Here is a 23,693-nt window from a genome sequence, read left to right as displayed (position 1 = left end):
GAGGAAGGGTGTGTTGTGAGTAGGTCAGGAAAGCAGAGGTAGCAATCGACCTTCTCCTAGGGCAGGGAGGGGAAGAAGCATCTGGGTGCTTTGACTTCAGTGCACGGTAAAAGGTCTCAAGGGAGTTGAAATTATTTTGTAGCCTTCTAGTATGGTACCTCGATCATCTTTCACTTCCTTGTTCATCCTTTTCAATTCCGCCCCATCACAGTGGCGCAGTGGACAGGGCACTTGACTGCTGTACCCAAGATTGCGGGATCGGATCCTGGCCATGATGGCCACTTTTAGATGGAGGCGAAAATTAATGCGCCTGTGTGCTGTGTGATGCCTGAACACGTCAAAAGTCTTAGGTGGTCGAAATTTCCGAGGACTTCCACTGTGACGTCCCTCATTGCCTGAGTCACTTTGTGATGTTAAATTCGGTAAACCAAACCAAACCTTTCTATTCAAGACTAATTTACTTTTTTTTTATGGAGGAAGCAAAGTGCAATTGCTTTTCCTACTCCGGCATTTTATGAAGTCCTTCCCGATGTGCATCGCAAGGAAGTGGCTATGATGAAGAAAGGGGCATACATTTCTGTGACACACACACACACAATAAATACCTTAGCATGACCATCACCAGTATGCTCATTCAGGAGTATGGAGAATAATGCTTTTGTTTTCACCACTGTTAAAATGATTCTGTCACTCGGGGAATGCAGTCATGTATTCTCGCGTAGCAGCTCGCAAGCTTGGCTCCGCTGCAGTGGTGCAGTGTTTAGGATGCTCGACTACTGTGCCCAAGCATGTGGGATTGAATCCGGGTCATGGCAGCACTTTGATGGAGGCAAAAAGCAAGGCACCCGTGTTCTGTGCGATGTCAGTGCACTTTAAAGAACCCCAGACGATCAAAATATCAGGAGACCTCCACTACGGCATCTGTCATAGCCTGAGTCGCATTGGGATGTTTAACCCCATAAACCAAACCATCACAGGCATATGTGTTGTAGCTGAACAATTGACATATACAGACAGCCTTGAGGTAACTCTTTGCTTCTCGTGTTCACATTGTGTAATGACCCTTATGGACACATTCCCTACTGTGCTCAGGTCTCCCCCTTTCACTTGTGTCATCGCCATCTGTAGGGTGGGGAACTGGGCTCTGCCTCGATTAACACTTTGCCTTTCCATTACTGTGTATCCCACTGCACTACCCCAGCGGTTATCATCATTGTGACTAACTGAAAGCTGCATTGCTCAGCGAGAATTGTGAGATTTGGCCAGAAGTGGAGTGGTGCAGTTAAATTTGTTTCGTTCTATCCTGCCTGGCAGACTGATCGATGTTTAAAGGTGCACTTCAACGAATATGTCCACCTGACTAGGAACCTCATTGCATAATATAAAACATTTTGCTTAGAAGCGGCTTGTTGTTTCTAGGCATGAAATATACTTGTATATCCAATGCAGCACTGTCTAGCTGGGGCCTGGAGATAAGATGGCACAGAGATTCAAAAAAAAGTTTTTTTATTCACGAAATATATGCATGATTATCCAATAAATGAACAATAAGGAAAGTGAGAAGGAGTTTCCCACAATCTGTAGTCCTACAGGTCTGGTTTGAGAGATGTGGGGCTCTTTTTTTGGTCGAGGGGTGCCCAACACACCAGTGTTAGTGTACTGACTCTGGCTAAACTGTATATAGAATGTTTCAAATATTTAGTCGTGGCGACACTTTGCCTTATGTGGAAAATAGGGATGCACGAATGTAGTCTAGTCCACTAATAACCCATAGTTGACCGAAATGAGGTGCCGGAGCTTATGCCAGAAAGTTTTGAAAGTGACAGAACTTACGCCATGGGTGGGGGCATTAAGCACGGCACATCATGTGAGGATCGAACGAACACAAATTCACAGGGACACCTAAACACATTTTGTGCTAGCAGTGCAATAGCATTATAAGCAGTTGATGCCTTCGTGTAGGGTTCTTTATCAGGCTTTCTGGCTGCGTTTGCGGTCCTCCACATGCTTGTCTGCAGAGAATAAACATCACCCCGAGGATTACTGAGGGATATGGGGTCGTTAAGTGTGCAGAGACTGGGCCACACAAAGAAACACGTGGTACGGGTCAGTGTTTTTACTTGCCATAGTTGTGCGACCGCACCAGTGCAACATTGGGCTGCTCGTGTGGAACGCAGGCTGTAAGCGTGAGAGGTATACGGGGCAGCCCCGCATTGTAAAGCGCCAGGGTGACCCGCTGCTGCACCTCCCCGGGCATCATGGTCCACGGCTCACGAGTGGTGAACAGGATCTTGGACTTGCCGTCTGCATAGACACGTCCAGGATCAAAGACATGTTTCTTGACAATGTGGTTACTATATTGTTGTGACCTGTTATAAATAATGTGTGTAAAAAATGAAATGACTAAATGCTCGTTAGCATTCATTAAGCCAGTCATCCGGCTGCAATGGGAGGCTATGCAACATTCACACAAACTTCCGAGTTGGGAAGGAAAAAATTGAGTGGCATAGTTTTATATACACCATTATTTTGATGTATAGTTTTCCTTTGTAACCATAAGGCTGTGCTTTGGTGAATGCCAATAAGCAATTACTCTTTTAATACAAATCTGCTCTACCTTGGAGGATATCATGCCATTCAGTTTGAGTTAACTCATTTTCGCCCTTCTACAAGACCTGCTGACTGTTCTGATTAGCTTGTTTGGCAAAGCAACTGTCACGGACAGGCGACTGTTACAGGTTCGAGCACTGGAGAAGAACGAATTTTTTCTCGGTATTTGGTATTGCATTTATTTCACACTCTACTTTCACTGTTCGAAATTTCTTTACATTACTATTAGTCTAAACTTGCGCGGATCATTGTGAGATTTCCTAACGGCAGTATGCATACTTATAACATGAGCTAACTTGCCATTAATACAATAGACTGCCAGCACATGTAAAAAGCGCAAGGACGATATTGCTATGCCTGACGTTAAGCTCTGTCTGAAGGGTATGACGTGGTGTCGTGTGGCGCTCTAGAGTGCTTCAACGTAGAGAAGTCAACGGAGTAATCAGCCACGGTGGCTCATTGGTTAACACGCACTGATCCGGAGTACTCTGGTTTGGACCCGGCCGCATTTCGATGGAGGCCAAGCACAAGTGTGTCCATATGGCATGTGATGTCATACAATGTTGTTGCGACTCTAGGAAGAAAGAAGCGAAACTGTATGGGCCTGATACTGGTTCTGTAGCTGAGCCACATCCGCTGCCTCGTGCAGACAAAGGAGAAAATAGAGAAGAACGAAAAAAATTGCAGTAGCTTAGCTCAGCTATGCCGAAATATACGTAGCGAGACGTACGTTTCCCTGGCTGAGCTTGTTGTGGTCATTTATGTTTAGCACTGAGAGACGTTGGGTATACACATCTTTTATTTATTTTTCTTGAGAGACGAAGACTGCCCGATAATCTGTGAAGTAGCTTGCAGCGATTTGGCAGTCTCCAAACGTAAAGTCTCATACATTGGATTACTCACTGGTGGCAAGTCTATTTGATGTCACAGTCTCTCGCACACACTACACATGTGTCCAAATGGATTGTTCACAGTCTGCTTCAAATGTCCGGGTCGCAGATGCATTTTCGGAAACTCGAATGGAGTAATCAGTCACACGACGTGCCTTCAGATCCCCTTCTAGCTTTTGGTTCTCATTGACAACTCTTCCATATGCCCAATTTCGGCGGCTATACTCCGTCTATTACCTCGGTAGTCTGGCGTCATCGTTTAGAGAGCCGTTCCTTTCTCGCTGCTCTCTTCGCCTTCTTACGGTCATTCTGCTTTTGCTGTTGCTATGCGCCACTTTTTACGCTCTGCGGGCGGTTGCGTTTTGATGGAGGCGAAACGGAGAGACATCTGTGTGCTGTGCAATGGCAGTGCGCGTTAAAGATCCCCAGGTGGTCGAAATTACTCCGAAGCCCTCCACTACGGCTTCTCTTTCTCTCCACTTTCCCACCTTCCTCCCTTCCATTGCAGCGTGGTTCAGGTGTCGACAGAGGAAGTCATCATTCCAGCCGCAGATAATCATCATAAAGGGTGCCACAAGTTGCGAAAAGACTACAAGACTACCCAGGTGATGCAGTATACAGTGGGCTCTTACATGAACCAATGAATTCAGCCCGACGAATCAGCGCAGTCTGTGGCGGCGAGTATAGCAGAAGGTGCGGAAGAACTTGGACTCGAGTGTAGGCTAAAGTGTACGATACATCCGCCCGCGCTCACTTGTTCGCCTATAAAGGCACTAGGTTGGTATTCAACTAGGTTTTTTTTTTTTTTTTTTTCCATTTTGTGCACGCAGTTTGCGCTCCGGGCAATTGATTGCCAAGCCTGATAGGTGCAAAAAAGTAGTCAGGTCTTCTGCACACCACAAAGCGACCACAAAAGAACGAAAACCTAACGCCCGCCGGCTGCACCGAAAGCCAGAAAAAATAAGACACAAAAACATCAACAAACGCTCGTAAATAAAGCTAACAATTGAAGGGGGCGCAAAACGGCACTGGTAGAATCGAATAAAAAGCAATGTTGACTGAAGTGCCCACCCACTCTAGTCATTTTAAAATTTCAGTCGTTACTCTTTCTTATGTGCTTCCACGCCCCTCCCTGTTTTACACTGTTGGTGCTCCTGTTGCGGAAGTTGGAAACCGGTTTTCGTAGATTGTCTCAAGTCATCATCGACGAGCGAGATGTTAGTACCGACTTCACCTTATGGTCATCACAGGCCATTGAGGTATGGCACTATTCCAGGTTCTAGCTTTTGCTTACCTCAGGGCGCGGAGTGTGTTGCAGAACGAAGAGAAGGAAGACTAGGTTTGTGAGCAGCGCGCGCGGTAGAGATTGAGCGCCATGTTGGCATACTGATAGACGTGGGGCAGTCGGGGATTAAACTTTTTCAAAAAAGTCCTGGTGCCTCTCCTCCTTCAATATGCGGTACTCGGGCTGGACCTGAGCAAAGCCTTAGACAACGTCTCGCACGAGGCAATCCTTGCGAATCTCTAAATTCGACCCGAGTGAGCGGATATTTAATTATGTTCGATCATTGCTATCCAAGCGGACAGCAGAGCTCACTCTAGGTAGCCTTAAATCGGATCCCATTCTTTTGGGAAGCCGAGGCACACCACAAGGCTCCGTGCTGTCGCCTTTCTTCTTCAATCTTGCACTCAATACACTTCCCCACAAGCTCGCTGCACTGCCGGGGCTGCAGCACACTTTCTTTGAGGACGACATCACCCTGTGGGTAACCACGGGGAATGACGGCCATATAGAGGATATGCTGCAGCAGGCAGCCGACATAATCGAAACTTAACTGTCGGGAGCGGGCCCTGAGTGCTCGCACGCGAAATCGGAACTGCTGGTTTACAGGACCAAGCTGCGCGGAAAAAATTCAAACCAGGTCCCACCCGATCCCCCTGAACGTATGTGTGGGAGGCCAATCGCGGTCAGGGAGGTCCAAAATGCGCATACTGGGCATGCAGATACAGAACATTCGCAAAAACACCGAAACAATCAACATATATACTTAAGGCCACGGTCAATCAGACTGTACGACTCATCGGACGGATCGCCAACAAACGAAAAGGAATGAAATAAGATCTCTGTCGATTAGTTCAGTCTTCCGTACTAAGCAGGATTGATCCCTCACGTACCTGCAACCGCATATCGCGGAGGGAATGAAGGTCGAGGGCCTATCCTACAGGCCTACAATTAAGGCTGCCCTTGGACTCCCGCACAACACGTCTACGGAAGGGTTGCTGGCCCTTGGGGTTCACAACACGCTATCGGAGCTGTGCGAAGCACACCTTGTCTCCCAGCTCGGATGACTCACTCGCACGAACGCGGGAAGGGCCATCCTACACAGACTACACATGAGCGAGCAACTTCCAAAGAATGACGCGAAAACACAGTCACCTGCACACATTAGGACAGCTCTATTCATTAATACCCTTACCCAAGAATATGCACTCCGCGCACCACGAAGGTCGACGCATGGCGGTGGATTCGCGCCCTACATGCCAAGTACGGCCGACACGTCAATGCAGCGTACGTGGACGCGGCAGAATATCGCCGTACCCAGAGACAATTCGTTCGCAGTGTCCGCTGAGAATGGGAACGGTTCCCCGTAGGCAGCCGCATCAATCGCAACCACCTCCTCCGCTATTCGGCCATTTGCAATTTCGCGAGGGGCCGCTTTACGTCTACCTCCCTCCGCATCCTCCAAAGCACCCCTGCCCCGATTAGAGAAATTGAACTAATCTGGGTCCCGGCCCACTCGTCTAATCCGGGGAACGAGGCGTCTCACGCGCAAGCGCGAGGTTTCGTCGACTGGGCAGTGAGCGCGCCCTCCGACCCGAATTTCACGAGATACGGGTTAATTTCTTTCCATGATATTATCCATCACTTCAGGCTGGAAAGGTGGACATATCCGCCTCCCCACAAATCCTTAACGACGGCGCAGGAAGTTACCTGGCACCGACTATAAACACTCTCCCTCCTAAATCCGGTGGTGCTTGCCCTCGTGTAACCAGGCCTGTATAACCCAAACTGCAGTATATGTGGCGAAAGAGCGACATACGACCGCATTCTCTGGAACTGCGGTGGAATTAATACAGCTCCCTTCTTCCGAGCGGTGGGAAGCGGTGCTGGTCAGCTCGGACCCGGAGATCCAACTACGGGCCATCGAGCGAGTCCATGGCTAGTCCAGCCATGGACTAGCGGCCATCTAGTACGTCTCTCCTTAGACCTGCTTGAGCGACGGAATAAATGTTTTGCAATCCAATTAACGCGCGCTGACATTTTCCGTTGTTATAAAACCATGGAGAAGGAGAGCGAAATTGCTTTCTCTCCCTCTTCTTTTTCTTTCTTCTCTTCTTTCTCTCTTCTGTCCGCACGCTGGGGTGGTGCAGTGGTAAGACGCCCGACTACTGTGCCGGGGTACCCGGGTTCGAACCCGACCTCGGCGGCTGTGTTTCGATGGAGGCGAAACGAAGAGGTGTCCGTGTGCTGTGCTATGTCAGCGTACGTTAAAAATCCCCAGGTGGTCGAAATTACTCCGGAGGCCTCCACTACGGCTCCTCTTTCTTTCCACTTTCACTCCCACCTTCCTCCCTTCCCTTACGGTGTGGTTGAGGTGTCCGCATAAAAACAAGTGAGACAGTTACCGCGCCTTTCTCTTCCTATAAATCAGTCAATCGAGGCAGCGGAGGCGGCTCGGCTACAGAACCAGTAGCAGGCCCGTGCATTTTCTTTTCCTTCCTACGGCCACAACTTCTGTAGCTGAGCCATCTCTGCTGCCTCGTGCGGACAGAAGAGAAAATAGAGAATAAAGTAAAGGAAAAAGAAGAGGGAGAGAAAGACGCGCGCCGCAACAACAGCCGTCGTCCACCACCGAAGCAGTGGCGGATGCAATGACGGCCTACAATAGATAAAATTCGGTGGCTTGCTAGCCGCGCCGCAAGCAGCGTTGATCTACCGTCCCAGCCCCGTAGGGCCAGGAACTGCCACCCTTCACCGCGTTGTTGTTGTGGCTGTAGGAAGGAAGAAAAGAAAATGCACGGGCCTGCTACTGGCTCTGTAGCTGAGCCACCTCCGCTGTCTCGTGCGGACAGAAGAGAAAATAGACAAGAAAGAAAAAAGAAGAGGGAGAAAAAGACGCGCGCCGCAACAACGGCCGTCGTCCACCACCGAAGTGGTGGCGGGTGCAATGACGGCCTACAGCAGATAAAAATCAGTGGCAGGCCAGCCCCCGCCGCAAGCGGCGCTGACCTGGCAAGCTCTGTGATCACCAGGTGGTGGAAAATACTCCGTAGACGTCCACTACGGCGCCACTTTCTCTTTCTTCTTTCACTCGCATTTTCCTCCCTTCCCTTGGGGGCGCACTCAGGTGTCCACGGTAAGTGTGACAAATACTGCCCCTTTCATTTCCTGTCTAATTATTATTATTATTATTATTATTATTATTATTATTATTATTATTAATATTATTATTATTATTATTATTGTTATTATTATTATTATGTAATGATTGGTTAATCTGTGTTGCTAAGCTGGTTAGGCTCAAAAGGCAACAACATATTTTGCAGCTTTGTTGCATTGTTTATTCGCGGTTCGGCTTTATGGCGGCAAATAATAAAGCCCGCCGCTCTGTCCTCCCGTCACTTAGCTCGCCAAAGTTCCTGTTCTTCAACCGCTTCAACCTCTTGCTTGGCGTTAGCTAGCTGCATCTCGTCTCCGCTTTAACCCATGAGCAACCGGCACGATATCCGTAGGATGGTCAGACTCAGCTTGCCGCTTTCGGCGCAAGGCCCGCGAATACTTCCTCGGCATAGACGGGTCGGCGCACTCGCTCCCTTCTTCTTCCATCGATCAGAATTTACAACCGAAATACAGCCCGCTGCAACGAGAACAGCGCGGTGGCGACCTGATCGTCTCCTTCCAGAGCGTTAGCTCTACTGCTACTATTCCTGAAGGTCATATTACGCTGGGATTAGACCTCTAACGAAGGAATGCAGTCATTAGTCCTGTACGCATATCGGCGTGGCAAGGGTTTCTCCCTGGGCTCGTTGCCATATGTGCAATGTCGGCGTCCAGCCTTGTTGGACTATGGCGAACATGAAGTGACCTCCGAATTTAACCCAGGGCCGTCCGCAAATTTGGCCCGGGCCACCTCCAAACTCGAACCTCATCCGAATAGGAACAAAACCGATGTTCAGCCAAATCGACTGTGGCGAACAGGATGGGTACCTTCAAATTTGGTCCGGTTCACTCCCAAATTTGACCTCGGCCGATTGGGAACAAAATCAATGTTCAGCTTCATTTGAATATGACGAATACAATGGTGACCTTCAAATTTAGCCTGGCCACTCCCAAAATTTGAACTCGGTCGATTTGGACCAAAATCGATGTCCAGCTTAATTCTACTTTGATGAACACGGTGGCGACAACCGAATTTGGACCGGGTCACCCCAAAATATGACCTCGGCTCATTTTGATTAAAATATACTACAAAGTGTTTAAAAATCTTATTAAACAACTTCCGCAACCATATGCAGCTCACACGTCTTGTAATTTTGTTAAGCAACCCAGAGTATAACGCTTGATATTCAAGTTCGTCAGCGTCGAACCGCTACAGATTTTTTTAGAGCCAAAGTCTTGCCAGTCACTAAATGCCAAAAAAATTGTGCAATGAAAAGACGGCACTGAAGGCGCTACCTCCTCTACTCTTAAATCTCAAGCCTCTTCCTAATTGTATCCAGTCAAATAGACTGCGCTCTGTAGAAAGTTATTGTGTAAGCTTCAATACTCAGCCCACATCCAGTGCTGCACTGGTCTCTCTCGATTTTAAAATAATTACAGCTTGTTCGCCTGAAGGTTCACGTTCGTGCTCATCGGAATATTCTTGCTTCCTGGCGAGTGATTTGCGTGGCTGAGGAATGTGCAGGTCAGACATTGCACTGCTCTCAGCGAATGCATATAAGTTAAGAGGAACCATATGTTTCCAGTGCGCCACGCATCCTTCTCACCGTTTTGGGAGCATACGTGGAGCAGGGCCCAGGACTGGTTGTCAGTGTCTAGTATTTGCTGGAAGAACTTTCCTGCGAAAACAGTAAGGGATTTCACGCCCTCTTGACAAGTCACAGCGAAATTCACGAGGTTAGTTTGGCGGAATGAGACAAACAACGGCGCATTCATTTCAGATAACGAAAACTGCGAGGAACTTAAGCTCCACCTTTAAGTGCGTGACGCGATAGCATACGCTTTCTCACCCCGCTTATAAAGCACCGTTTTAACCAAACCGTACGTTGCTGCACGTGCTAGCGGTAACGCGAATGCAAGTGTCCTGGCATGCTGATTCTGATAGCACCCTCCCATGAAAGGAGAGGTCTGAGTCGGCAGTTCCGGCCAAAAGTAAGGCAACCCTACGTTCACTCAGTACGTGGCCATGTCAGCTGCCAGCTACCGACGGCCAGCTCCATGCTCGTTGTATACTATACTCGTAGTTCGTCGCTCACAATGCTGGCGGTGATACCGGATTTTCTGGTAAACTGGGGCTTTAACGCTGTCACGTTAGAAAAAGTAACGAGGGTTATGGTTACGTATACTGCATATGATGCTATAAATAATGAAAGAGAAATGAGGCGCCTAATTGTTATGAGATACATACGAAGGGAGACAATCATCACTGACACCATAAAAACATAAGGAATTTTTCCTCAATTAGCAGTCCAAGGAGAGCAATGGCTCTGGGCGCAATAATTTGTTCAATATTGTTCCTCGCTACGGTTAGGGCATGCACAGGCGTGTGAATCGTTGTTTTCTCCAAGGAGAGAGACCTGTGCAGGCCTAACTGTGGTCGAGAGTCGTCTAAACCTGCTAGCACACTATCCTTCCTGTCAACTTGTTAAACTACTAAAACAAAACAAGACATATTTTCTTCCTTTACTTTTAGTTCATGTATATAAAATTTAAACGGGCATCTGCCGGCGCCCATCTGCTTTTGTGTTCAAACGCAAGAACGATTACGGCACAGAGTTTGCCTTTTAATGTTATTGATAGGCAAATGCACGGCCGCTCGATGTAAGCGCACTTTCATCGAGCGGCCGTGGGCAAATGTATTGTATCACCTACCGTCTCTTTGCAGGTACTGCACGTTGTCTTGGATGAAGAAGTTGTATTGCCTTTTCATCGTTACCGCTCCACCATACCTGGGAAGGCATTAATGCAAACATTAAATGCATTTAGCTTCCATTCTTAGCTAATTTAGGCCAACATCTTTCGGAAACTGCACCCGAACACGAGGTCGGACGTGGCTTTGTACCAGAGGGTGAACATGTAGTTTTCCGTCTATTTAAATGTCATTCGAAAACCGATAAATCCGCTCTTGTTTTGAACAAGCCTCGGTGTCAAAAACGGGGGGGGGGGGGGGGGGGGGGGGGAGGGGGGGGTGCAAACTTAAGCTCCGGCTCGCTTAATTAGCAATGTTTTATGTGTGCCTTATTATCCCGAATATGCTAATTAGCATACAAGCTCAAGAAACCATATGATGCGAGAGACAGCAGACACAGGTTAAACCTCCGGTTTAACGAAGTTGTATGATCGTGCCTGCGTGACCAATGGGCAGTTTCTGACACAGGATCCGATATGTAGGATGAACAATATGTAGTAAAACGGCTAGTGGCAAGCAGAGCCCTTGTAACTACACCCGTTGTCACCGCCGCGCTATGCGTTGGGGGTTGTCGCCATTATCGTCACATTCGTTCTACGCAGCACTCGACATTCACCGCGATTGTCTGCTGAGAGGGCTGATGATCGGGCGAGATTTGAGGCGCTTCAAACAGCGAAAGGTAGCTGTTCAGAGCAAAAGCCGAAACGGATGAACGGAGTTGCACTTCAAAAAACATGTGTTATGGGAGGGCGAAGGGCGCTGCCATGTTGGGCGCTGGGCGGCTTCGCTGCTTCCGTAGCAGAGGAAAGAGTTGACGACACCCTCCCTTAACAGTCCAGTAAAACCAGTTTCTCCGAAGGTCGTAAAATGGTCTACTGCCAGCGCCGGCGGCCGTGTAGCGGAGAAGAAAGGGCAAAAGCACGCGCTAAAGGTTAGGTACGTACTGCAGGTCGTTAAGTGAAGTATATGAGGTCGTTACTGCAGTATCGCGTCGACGCGGCAGCTGACGGTTGAGGCGGATGTCCTAGCGTTCTCTGTATACCGTGTGTAGTAGCATGCGCATGATGGCGTTTGCTGGCATCACCTCCATTTAGCATCTACAGGGGAACTGGTCGCGCGGGTCGTTATAGGTATTCACACGAGAAGTGGTAAATGAAGCCAATAAAAAATGGCTGATGGCAGAAGCCGCTGAGCAATCGAGTGCTGCTGCCAACATACATAAATGAGCCACACTCGAATGCGCTGTTTCTTCCAGTGAATTTCAAGCTTTGCTTCTACTCTCCACGGCGAAACAGGCTGTCAATTTTCCATATTTTAAGATCCCTTTAGGCGTCGCCACTGCCTTGTCGTCCAGTGCGCATAACTGACTATGTCCTTCATAGACTACATGTTCAAATACATCTGCCAGTTTATTCTTACAATGTTACAGGGGTAGTTGCACTAGATATTTACAGATCACAACTGCAGCTCAATTATTTGCACTTCAGAGAATACTAGGGGCCTTTTTCGAGCATCTAAATATCAAGAGTATATAACTAAAATACATGCCATACCCTAGGAGTCGGTACCACATCATTGTACTTCGTTCTGGGTAGTAGATCCTGACGACGCACGGTCGGATGGGCGGGTGAGTGGCGATTTCGAGCCAGTACTTGTCTGAAATCTGGCGCATGCATACGGTTAGAACTCAATAATTCAGAATCTAATGGATTGAAATAAACATTTCGTGAGTTCTTAGCATGTCTGCAATACTATTTCAAATGCAGAAAGCTAGGTTTCATGTTTCTTCGCAGCGACGTTGTATCCGGTAGATTGGTCAGACAGATGGCGAAATATTTCCGTTCTGGCTGACAACATCAGAACAAGAAAGCACGCTAGTCGGCTTCAGTCTAACCGTGGTTCTACTAACCATGCTTTGGCATACTCTGTTCTATGCTTAGCTTCAAGTTTTTTTGCTCGCTGAGTCCAGGTGGCAAGTCACTACCTTTCTGCAAAGCAAGGACTAAGGCACAACACAATGATTGCATTTCTTTCTTTCTTTCTTTCTTTCTTTCTTTCTTTCTTTCTTTCTTTCTTTCTTTCTTTCTTTCTTTCTTTCTTTCTTTCTTTCTTTCTTTCTTTCTTTCTTTCTTTCTTTCTTCGACTTTCTTTTTCATTCTTGGACTCACACCATGACCTAACCAAGGGTGTGTGGAGACCAACCTCAAAATGCCATCGCACTGAATTTAAACAAACTCAGTTTATTAGACTAATATATCAAAAATGTTAGGAATAAAAAAATAAAAAGTTGTTCAGGTGCCAGATATCTTACTATACCTGCACTCTGAGGGCACAGCTGTTGTAGTTAGGGTGGTGGAATTAAGTAGCTTAACATAATGAGACTAAGGCCTCATCAAGTTTCCGAGCATTTAGCTGTATGCTATCCGCAAGGATCCGCCTGTGTACTTTCTGAGCGCAAGTTTAGACAAGGCTATTTCAAAACTTTGGCAAGCCCGTGAAAATCAATCAGTTTTAAATCAGCCGTTGCATAAACGTTAGGCCTATATATAAACATGCTGCAGCACCATAACTGCACCTTTTATACCTCTACAGATCGCATATTGATCAATACGCACTCACCGCATTCCAGTCCTCTGTACCAGCAGTTGGCAATATTGGGCAGCGTCCGTCAGCGGCAACTCTCGATAATGCCAGCAGCGACCATGTGATGGTCAGCATGAGCAGTTCCTGAAAACTCAAGTGTGAAACGCTGTATGTTGTCTTAGCATTTCGCGGCAAAAAAGTGTGACCATGAATGTGCAAAAAATGGCCGAGGCTTAGCTCATCTAGCCCTGATTATACAAGCGAAAGCTTTTGGTGGTGCACCTTGTTAAGCCTCGGTTTATCTGTGGCTAGGCCTTGCTAGACATACATTGTTGATTGCATCTTTCAGTCGCCGTTAAGCGAATTGACTGAGATTCAACTCGGTTGTACCTGGTTATACGGAGGGACAGATCGGTTCAGCATGGTTACGCGCAGTTTTGCTTTAGTTTATCTTTTATATTCCAACCCTTGTTCAATCATTATTGCTCAACCCTTTTGGGCCTATTAAGGCAAAGACCGTCTTACGATCGGTGAAGTAATTCGCCACATTTTGAACGTCCGAGACTTCCAGGTAAAACCCAGGCGGAAACTTCTGGAAAATCAGTTCCAGATCGGTATCCCACTGCGTCATTTACACGTTTTGCCCGCTGTCCCTCAAGACGAGCCACTCCGTCATCTTCGGTTTCTGCTCCTAGTCTGGCACGCTTCCTTTTACGGTCATTAGCAAGTGCTTATTCTTGACGCACAACGTATGCAGGGTGGACAGATTCGGCGCGTCTTCGATTCACAGCCCAACGACTTTTACCTACAACCTTCCATAGTTCTACGAAGCACTGGGCAGCGCCCATAGGTCTCTTCGATTTGGCTTGCACTGGCTGCGTACCAGCTCTGAAAAGTGCTGCAGCGGTGCCAAGTGGTCACGGGAGCGTGCAGTGCCAGTTCCAACACTCGCGTGCGGCAGCTGCCAAAATGAGTACGCAAGCTATAGGACTCTGCAGCCTAGCAGACGCCAACGTGCGCACAGTACATAACATTGCATCGCTTGCTATAGAACGACCATGATGGCTGATTTCGAAGGTTCATTAGACGTACTGCACTCGGAAGGTGACGAATATGACGGCAGTCACGTTGATTGCGACAAGTTCACCAACCTACGCACGTCGGCGCGATCTTCGGCGAAGATGCCATTCATGCGCCTGGGTACAAGAGAACGTTGTAAGTAGTTTCTACGAGTATCAGTTTAAATCAGAGTCCATAACGAGTCGTTTGACTGGTTCTGCGGTAATAATTCCAGAATTCCGGTCTTCAGTCCAAAAGCGCCACTCTGTGAATGTCAGTGACAAGACGCACGTGCCTTATTGCACGGTGTGTACGTTGACTCACAAACGTCTATATTACGTGTTACGTGGGCGACAAGTTTGATGTCGCAGAGTCGCTGTGCACATCGTGATCACGGGTGATGTGAGAGACCTAGGATGTAGGTAAAGACCTTCCCGAAAAAAAAAAAAAAAAAGAGAGAACGTCCCCAGAAGAGAAGGCCCCTGAGGAAGCACCCGATAATAAAAAATGTTCTCAAGGCAAACATCATTCCTAAGAATGAATTTTACCACAATTCACATTGCCGGAAATTGCAGCTTATTGCATTCTTCCTGGACATTGGGAATATATATAACCGTCATTTTGGTCCTAGGACCTCTGAACGCCTGCCATGTTCGAAGGCACGCCAGAGGGCAGTGGGAAAATTTAGTGAAAGAGCTCACCACAACATGCCATATCGCTATAGTTCTTATAGAATGCGTCTGTGCCAGTTCCGCAGCTGATTAAGCAGCTATTAAGAAAGGTCTTAACAGCTAGGTAATATTACCCACGGGAAAAGTTACAAGCGGCTCGGCACGTAGTATTATTGGAGAACCGCCCATGCAGTTCAGAAGTCCCCATTATAGAACAACCTCACACACCTTCTGGTGATGAGACTCAACTCTTGCTGAGGCGACGGTGTAACGTTCTGAGTTGCACTTCCAGGGGCGATGGAGATCTCCCTTTCCTTCGCAAACAAAGCGAAGGCAAGGCGCTGTCACTCTCTCACTGCTGCCATCATTTTTTTTTTAATGAATTGCCCACGTCAGTTCGATGTTCGGTCACTTCCAGGTCGACAGGTGAAAGCGCTGTATAGACATACGTACTTTCAGCTTGCCATGGGGAAACGCAGTCTATGCCTTATAGAGCTGACCGCAAAAGGGAATAATAAACTGCGGGAACAAAAATTACAAATTATTTCCAAGCTAAAACCATAAAAGAATATTTAACGTAAAATCAGTGAACGTCAGTGCCACTAAATTCACCTCTGATAAGCCACGGGTATCAGGCGAGACGAAATCCGGAGCTATCGGTACGTTTGCACCCGTTCGGAGACGCATTTTTTCCTATTTCGCAAATAGGTACTTTTTTTTTTCGGAGATGTTTTTACCGGAACCCTAGAGACCTCAGTCTACTCAGGATTCTTACATCGCTCAGCGGCCAACTCATGCTGGCACGTACGGCTGTGAGGACATGACTCAATTGCAACAGATGCCCGTCTTAGGTCAAGACCAATGTCATAAAACAGGATAAAAAAAAAACAGAAACAAAACCACGTAAGACAACGCACGTGACGGTGTCATATCGTGGCCACAGCTAAATATGTGGCCACAATGCCGCTCCTGACCACAAACAAAATGTTAATAACCAGCATGATGCGTATGGTACCCTGCATACGCAATCATTTGCGTCCGTCCGTTAGAGACGAATCATCCGGGTTCGAACAGATTTCACAAAGCTCTTCTTGATCGAGCGGCGCGCGTACGCCATGCTGCACATTTTTGTGCACCCCCTATGGAGCGAGTTCACGATGGGCGAGAACTCGTGCATAACCATGCAGGGCCCGTATTCCGAGTTTACGTCGTTATTGAAGTGTCGCTACCTCACGTGACCGCGAGTCATCTGATTGGTCGAAATGCCGGAATCGGGTGTTGCCACTACGGAACCGGAAGAGGTGGCAAAAACATGTTACGACGTTTCCACCAATCATATTATTCGAGGTCACGTGAGATAGCGACAGTTCGATAACGACGTAAACTCGGAATACGGGCCCTGTACCTTGACAAAACGAGGAGAGAAAAGCATCTAAGCGATGTAAATAAGAAACATGATCCTTAGAGCATCATCACTTGGGTATTTGCAGCACAAGCAGCCGTTCAGGACACCGCTCGTGCATCGTCTGTAACGACGCTGTCTGGGCTACCGTCAGTTTAGCAGAAAATGACTAATCTCCATAGCGATATATGTTGTTACGTAATATGACAGTCATATTGTCTCGGCACAAAAGAAAATGAATTTCGAATCCAACTGCATTATAGTTACGAAAACGCGGATGAAACGCCCACACGCAACTCTTCCACGATTACCATGAAAGGGCTGGCGCCCGTGCCTTCCCTCTCGATATGCACATCTCACTGGACAAAAAGCATCCATGTTGCAATAACTCAAGAAGCCGAATTATAGATGTCAGTATACTCACCCACTTCTCATATAATCGCATATTGTGCGTCAAGGCACCGGACCGTATAGTGTCCCGGCTAGCGTGAAATTGAAACGAAGAGTACGGTCGCGTCTCGTCGGGAAATGCTCCCTTTCGCTCGGGTCTGACGCAAGGCTTAGCCGCGACGCATCTTCACAATAGCGGAGCATTAGCTCCAGGTTCGAGGTGGAGGGAAGGAAGGTAGAGAAGAAAAGATAAGAACTTTTGGAGGTTAAACGGCTTAAGGATATGGACACCCGTATACAAGTGCGGCGCTCGACCCGTCACCGCGCTCGCGCAGCCTGCGACGCATTGCCATGGTCCTTTCACCATGTCTTCCGAGGTCACGACGAGCGGCAATCTTTTCTCGGGCAGCCTTTAAAAGGAGCACTTGAGCTGCATGATGCCCTACAAGCTCCCCTTTACTGAATGGCGCTTTATGAAAACGCATTTCGAAGTTTTTGTTTGTTTGTTAAAATTATTTTCTAGATAAAGTACGGATGGGTGGCCTCCAAGAGTAGCCCTGTAGACGTTGCAGCACCTTATCTTCCTTTCTATTACGATCGCGTTTCCATCTTCGCGATTAAAATTACATCCGGAAGCGAAACAGGTGATTAGTGCAAAATGTTCACGCAGTGGATGCGACCTTTTCTTTTGCGGAGAGATACGTACTCTGTCCACATATCAAAAAAATATTCTATCAGTTTTGCGGCACTTTTCAGATACAGTCCTATCTTATATTCCTTCTCTCTCTCCTTCTCTTCGTTTTCTTTACCTACGGACTCCTCAGTGTCTAAGCAAAACCCCACACCATTGCGTGCCGCGGTGGTTCAGTCTCGGCATTTTCAGTCACTGTGGTTACTCTATGTCTGTAACACTTTACGATGCCGCAATTTTAGTAGCAGTATACGACATAATACAAGTAGCTCATTAATGTTTGTTGCGCCAGTTTGCTCTCTCCGTTGATATGCTCTCGTCCCAGTCCCGTTGACTGAAGGCGTTTCCAGAACACCCGCAGAGAATATTATGCGTAAGCGCCATGGCAATGCTTTGTGTTGAGGTGTATGAATAACTTCGCCGAGCCCAGACTACCCAGCTTTCGTGACCAGAGGGGCTACATCTCCTAAACCTGCAATAATAGTCGAGTGCCCGGCATGGCCGAACTCCTTCCGTGAGGTGTTTTTGTTTTCGACATGATCCGGAAGAGGACACCACTAACAAACCGGCAGGAATACGTCGATATCTGCTATCTCGCATCGAACCCACGGGCTCACTCCGGCTTTGGCGTGCGTTTCTAGAATACTTCAGGAAAGAAGTCGGACTTGGCCGTTTGTTTGCAGCTCTGACGTGGGGCCCCCCAAATTTAGGAACAGGGTACCCCCCCCCCCCCCCCCCCCTAACCTCGGGGAGGTTCCCCTCCCCGACCTCCATGGAGCGTGTACCTGATTTCTTTCTCAAGGTTTGATTTGTGAAATGCAGAAATAAAGACGTCATAAACAAAAGTTATTTCTCCGCAGGTCACCCGAATCAAAGCTTTCTCTGTATCATCCTGAAAACGTCTTCATGAGGCGGCGATCAGAGGGTTGCTAAAGTCATGCGAGTGCTTTGGTTTGGGTTGTGCCCTTTTCAGAAGTGAACAAAGTTACCACTTGTCGAAAATTGTTTGTACAAACACTCGAACATTAACTGTCTCACTTCTCGGTGGACACCTCAACTGCATTGTCACAGAAGGGATGGGAGGGAAATAGAGAAGAGGGAAAGCGACACCATTGAGGATGGTTTCTGCAACCCAAACACGAGACGCACAAATTGAACAGCTTTTTCATAATTTTTTACCAGCTATATATGCGGCGAAAATGCGGCGAGGTTTATCAAAGAGTTTTGAGGCACAGCACCTCTCATTCAGCCGTTACCTATTTTTTTCTTCTGCTAATATATGCACAGAGCAATAAACAACATCGCATTTACAGTCGTTGTAGTTAGAAGCTAATAAAGAATTGTATCGAGATATCGCTTAACGGTTACACTAATGATAATTGCTAGATTTGTTGGCCTTATAATGGCTCACCTGTATCTGAAGGCGAGATATGCGGTACATGCTTTGCGCAATCACATATGGCGTAAGCGATGGTTGCAGTGCGCTTGAATGTAAGCAGATTTCTCAGCAGAGCCATCGGCCCTGCTTTTTTCTCGACAGGCGGTGTTGTTGTTTTGCCTCAGCATGCTCCGCCGGTACGCTGACGGGAGTTTCCGACGTTTTTTTTTTTTTTTTTCTCGGTGAATATATAGTGTAAGTGCGCACATTCTGAAAGACGCCTTTTGGCCCGCGTTGCGTGTTCTCTTCAAGGCTCCGCCGCCGGCCTCCACTCAGCACACCGTCGACACGTATATATAGTGTGCCAAGTGTCCGCGTCGTCAGATGCCATGTATACTTTCGCACCTACCCATTTACTTTTCACCACGGTTTACACCTTTTTCCAAGCTTAGAATTGTCGTCTCCCCAAGATTGTATATAGACAGCGAGCTTTACAACTACGACTTACAAGCACGAGGTTATGTAGCTGCTGCATATTCAGAGGGCCATTCAGAGATCCATGTAAAACATCGAGAGGACATGCACGAGACTGCACTCGCGCGAATGGTGCTAGTCCCATACGGCCGAAAGTTTCCTCTGCCGTCGCACCGGTTTTGTGCTTGCGTAGAGACGACGCCACGCAGTTGTAGCTATGGGCCTTTTTGGTTGATTTAGGGCTCAGGAGGTGAAAGGGAGTGAGTCCATTGGTTTTATTATAGCTTACCTTTAGTTATCAAGTACCGATTGTGAATGACATTGTCGTGTAGTGTATTCGCTTTTCACATAGAAGCATATATGGCGGAAACGTACTTGTAGACATATACAGTTCAAACTCGGTTTAAAGAAATTGACGGGAACCATTAATTATTTCGTTAAATCGGGAACTTGTTAAACTGAGTGAAGCCTTTCTCGTTCAGTTGATTTGGTACATTCGATTATGTGGTGTAGCGGCATCCAGGAAGCCACCGCGGCATCTTACTGGCAAAGTGCTATTGAGCTGAAAATGTGATGTCCCCCGGAAACAGACGACACCACCCTGCAGCGCGTATGAAAAGAAATAAAAAGAAAGCGTAGCCTCAGTAAGAAGAGCCCCAGAGGACTACAAATTTATCCCCAAGCAAAAAAGTGGGAGATGTGTGGCTGAGTGCGCTTTGTAAGCATCGACCGCGTGGGTTCCTCTTAAGTTAATTGCGTCTATAGCACATCTTTCGTCCCCTCGTGTGTTGTGACAAACTCCCGCAGCAAATAACGGGATTTTATAAAGCCTCTGAATTAAGGACTTTAGGCGTCCACCACTTCACCCGCCATTTGGGGAATTCAATTCAAAATTACAAGTATCGTTTGCACGGCGCAGATTGTGGCGCAAGCGGCACGAAGGCGCTCCGCAATGTTACCGTTGGCTCGCAATCGATACATTTTTCGGACGTTCTCTAAAAGCAGGGCAAAAATCACTTTTTCACCTTCCTTTTTCGGAAAAGAGTTCGTTAAATCTTGACAGATCATGAAATTAATTTCGTTATTTCGAGTTAGTCAAAGCATTGGACCTTATGGATGTATGATGGCGAATCGGCATATTTTCGTTTAATAGAGTTCTGACTGTACCAGTTTGCTAGATGCCTCGTGCGCACACGGAGTATAGCATGTGGCGCCAGGCGGGTTCACTGGATGTGCACAGCCGGTGCCTGGTAAAGTACATGCTGCGTTAAATGCCTCGGAAATACGTCCATTGAAAAGCTGCGCACATCCGTGCGTTGCGTGTGGATAGTCTATGCGCCCATATAGGGTACACGAGTGTGTACAGTGCATGGTCGCTGCTTTTTCAAACAATTTCCTACCTATTCGAAGCCGGCAGTCGGCACTTGTACTATAGAGGGCACTGTATATTTACGCATGCTGGGTCACAGAGACCATATTGCACGTCAATTCCTCGATATTTTATTAGATTGTAGTGTAAAATAAAAATTAGCAGTTCGACTTTTGCAGACGACTAATACTTTCTATGCGTAATGAGTCAACGATAGCAGAGCTTGCTCTGTGGTCAGGGGTCCTCGGCGACAAAAAATACGAACCGGATTCTCTCATTGAACAGCCCGGTGACCTTGCAGGGAGCACGGAAACAAGGTGCCAAGGCTGAATGTCACTGTTGCCTCATTATACCGAACTGAAAAGGCATTGCAAGAGCCTGCCACGGTAGTACATCCACCGAAAGAGCACATGTCGAGTCACAAAAAATGCCACGTTCACGAGTAAAATCGCAACAATCACATACACACGTCTTCCATCTGCAGACGACATCCGTAAATTTTCTCTGTATCATCAGCAATGCCCTCATAAATTACACTTTTTTCCAGGGTTCATGAAGGAGCCCTCGGGACAGCGAAACGCGTGCGCGAATTGCTTAATATGCCGAAGAGGACCATTGACGCGGTTTGAAGCCGGGCTGTGCTCTTCGCTTTCTCCCCGCGTCGCCTCTTGATTGACGTTCTCGCAAAAATTGTAGCCATAGTAGATAAAGAACAGCTGCCTCTGGTCAAACTGTGGCGCCTTTGTGAAGTAGAAGTTGAGGCCTTCCCTCTGTGTCCATTGGTCAAATGCCTCAATAGCCAGCTTGGCAGCCATAAGATCCAGCATGTCCGAAGCTGATGTCTTCTCCCAGTCGACGCGTGAGCTCGCCCCGTATCCACTGGCCGAAGCTACCATCTCCGCGTAACTCTGCTGCAGGCATCCGCGCATGTTTTCGAACACAGAAGCCGGATCGGACGAGCTGGAGTTGTAGTAGAACCCGTAGGATAGCGAATACACGTAGCCCAGTATAACCCGGAAGATGCGGAAACCGGCACGCGCGACGTGAAACGCGTACATTCTCGTGTCGCCGGACATAAACGGGTCGAAAACTGGAAGCGGTATCTCGAGATGCCTGAACGGGGAGCCGAGCGTTGGCCATGTCCTTAAAAAGCCTTGGTCCCAACCGGTCCGAAGGTCTTCATCGTCGGCAGTCTCAGCGGGACCCCTTTTCCGCTTAATGGCTCGCTGAAGCCAGAAAAAGATAAACGATGACAGCGAGCTACTCGAGTCTTCCTTTGTGAAGCCGGCGAAGTACTTCTCCCGAAACGTCCTGTTGAAAAATCGCTGTGGCATCAACGGTTCCCAGTCGACGATAGCAAGGCGACTGGCGACGTGCTCTGCGAACTCCCGCGAGAACCGCTGGCTGAAATCGCCGCTGAGGAACGCGAAGAGGGTTGCATTAAGGTGGTCCATGACGATAAACTGCAGCACCTTCCAGGTCAGCTTGGTTACGGAGCGGTCGTACGCAAGCAGCATTACGAGCGCCGGCTCGAAGCGGTCCAGGAGCCGGAGACAGTACTGTCCCGCCGGCAGGGGTTCGGGAAAGCGAGGGTTTCGGCCGTACGCGATAGAAGCCAGATGGTGACGAAGCGTGGCGTTGTCGACAAGTGGGGATAAAGCCATGCAGATGCGAAAGGCCAGATAGTTGAGAAAGTCGGCCTTCCTCAGCGCCTGCTGCACCTTCTCGCTAAAGCTGACCAAGTACTCGAAGTTGGGCGTCTCGACAAACTGATTGAGAGCGACCATTTTTTCGCCGAACGCCTCCTGGGCGAGCAGAGACCAGTGCAGGACGCGGGAAGGTGGCAGGTGGTCGAGATGTGTCGTGGTGCACTCGCTCAGCGGGTCGCCGCAGTCTGGAGCTCTTTTAGGCGCGCCTCGTCTCGCCAGGTCCATCTCGACGGCGGCAACGTTCGTAGACAGGGGTTTGTGGAGGTGTTCCATGAGTACCCTGTGGGCCTTGGACAAAAAGAGGAAATAGGCGAGCGGGAGGCCGTCGGCATGACCGACGAGCAGCTTGGGTTCGGAGATAGAGATAATTGGATGCGCTGCTTCAGGGTGCTGCACGACGGCCAAGTGGAACAAGCTGTCTTCACCCAACAGTCGGTGAAGACTACCTACTTTGGAGGATACATCGGCAGCCAGAACGCGGTCAGTCGTCGAGTAAGGCCACTGTTGCAGGCCTATCATGTAGAATAACATCGTGATGAGGTCCCCGAAGAGGCCAACTGGCGGGTCGACGCAGGTGTCGAACAAGAACTTGGCCGCCGGCAGCTCGCTGTTCTTCCAGCCCAGAACACTAAGCAGAAAACGCGAGTGTGCGTCCAAGATATCGTAGTCTACGGAGGTCCTGTCCTGGGAGCTGCTTGGCGGGTGCCTGTCCATCCACGTCGAACAGACGTAGGCGTAGAAGTCGTCGCACGGGTCCGCGGACGCGTTGACAGCGTCCAGGATGCGTTCGGCTTCGCGGTCGCATGGCCGCGATGCGCAGGGGTCTCGGTGCGGCGCAGCATCGTCGGTTTCAGCGCTCGGAGGCAGCAGTAGCGTGGACGCGTTCTCGGGCTCTTCGTCGGTGAAGTTGAACAGTATGTAAGAAGGCTTGGGCCGTTTAGGCACAACCAGATAGCTGACCAGGCCCATGGCCACGATGGTGAGGACGATTAGCAAAGTTACGAAAACGGCGTAACTGCAGACGCACACGTATCGCCGAGGTGCTATAAGCGTTTGCGTATCTAGCATATCGTTAAGATTAGAACCTTGTGATCCAGGCCTGGCTGCTTCCTTCGGAGGGTCGCAGACGCGCTTCTTCTTCTAGGTCGCCTCACGAGCGGACCAAACTCCTCCTCTTTGTTCTCCCAAACTGTTGCAATTTGCACGAAACGCAATGCGGTTTGTTGTGTGTTTTCTGTGTTCAGAGATAAACGGTCGGTGGGAAAAGGGGCCATAGA

General features: G+C 48.3%; 2 protein-coding genes across 2 annotated transcripts; both read right to left on the bottom strand.

The window, feature by feature from the left end:
• Positions 1-1,971: 1,971 nt before the first annotated feature.
• LOC146196461 (uncharacterized) lies at positions 1,972-13,408 on the bottom strand. Its single transcript, XM_084597020.1, has 6 exons — positions 13,310-13,408; positions 12,244-12,353; positions 10,654-10,730; positions 9,549-9,620; positions 2,125-2,304; positions 1,972-2,012 (listed from the first exon to the last, which is right to left on the bottom strand). The coding sequence occupies exons 1-6, from the start codon at positions 13,406-13,408 to the stop codon at positions 1,972-1,974; spliced, it is 579 nt and encodes a 192-aa protein (XP_084453146.1).
• A 7,823-nt stretch (positions 13,409-21,231) lies between these two features.
• Positions 21,232-23,484, bottom strand: LOC146196460 (neprilysin-1-like). The gene has a single exon (XM_084597019.1). It carries the CDS (start codon positions 23,482-23,484, stop codon positions 21,232-21,234), a length of 2,253 nt encoding a protein of 750 aa, XP_084453145.1.
• Positions 23,485-23,693: the final 209 nt, after the last annotated feature.

The sequence above is a fragment of the Amblyomma maculatum genome, chromosome 3 (genome assembly GCF_055883805.1).
Source record: "Amblyomma maculatum isolate TAMU_Amacu chromosome 3, ASM5588380v1, whole genome shotgun sequence".
In the NCBI taxonomy this organism is placed as follows: domain Eukaryota; kingdom Metazoa; phylum Arthropoda; class Arachnida; order Ixodida; family Ixodidae; genus Amblyomma; species Amblyomma maculatum.
The sequence above is the reverse complement of the archived record's forward strand: the minus strand, read 5'-3'. Positions and strand labels throughout refer to the sequence as shown.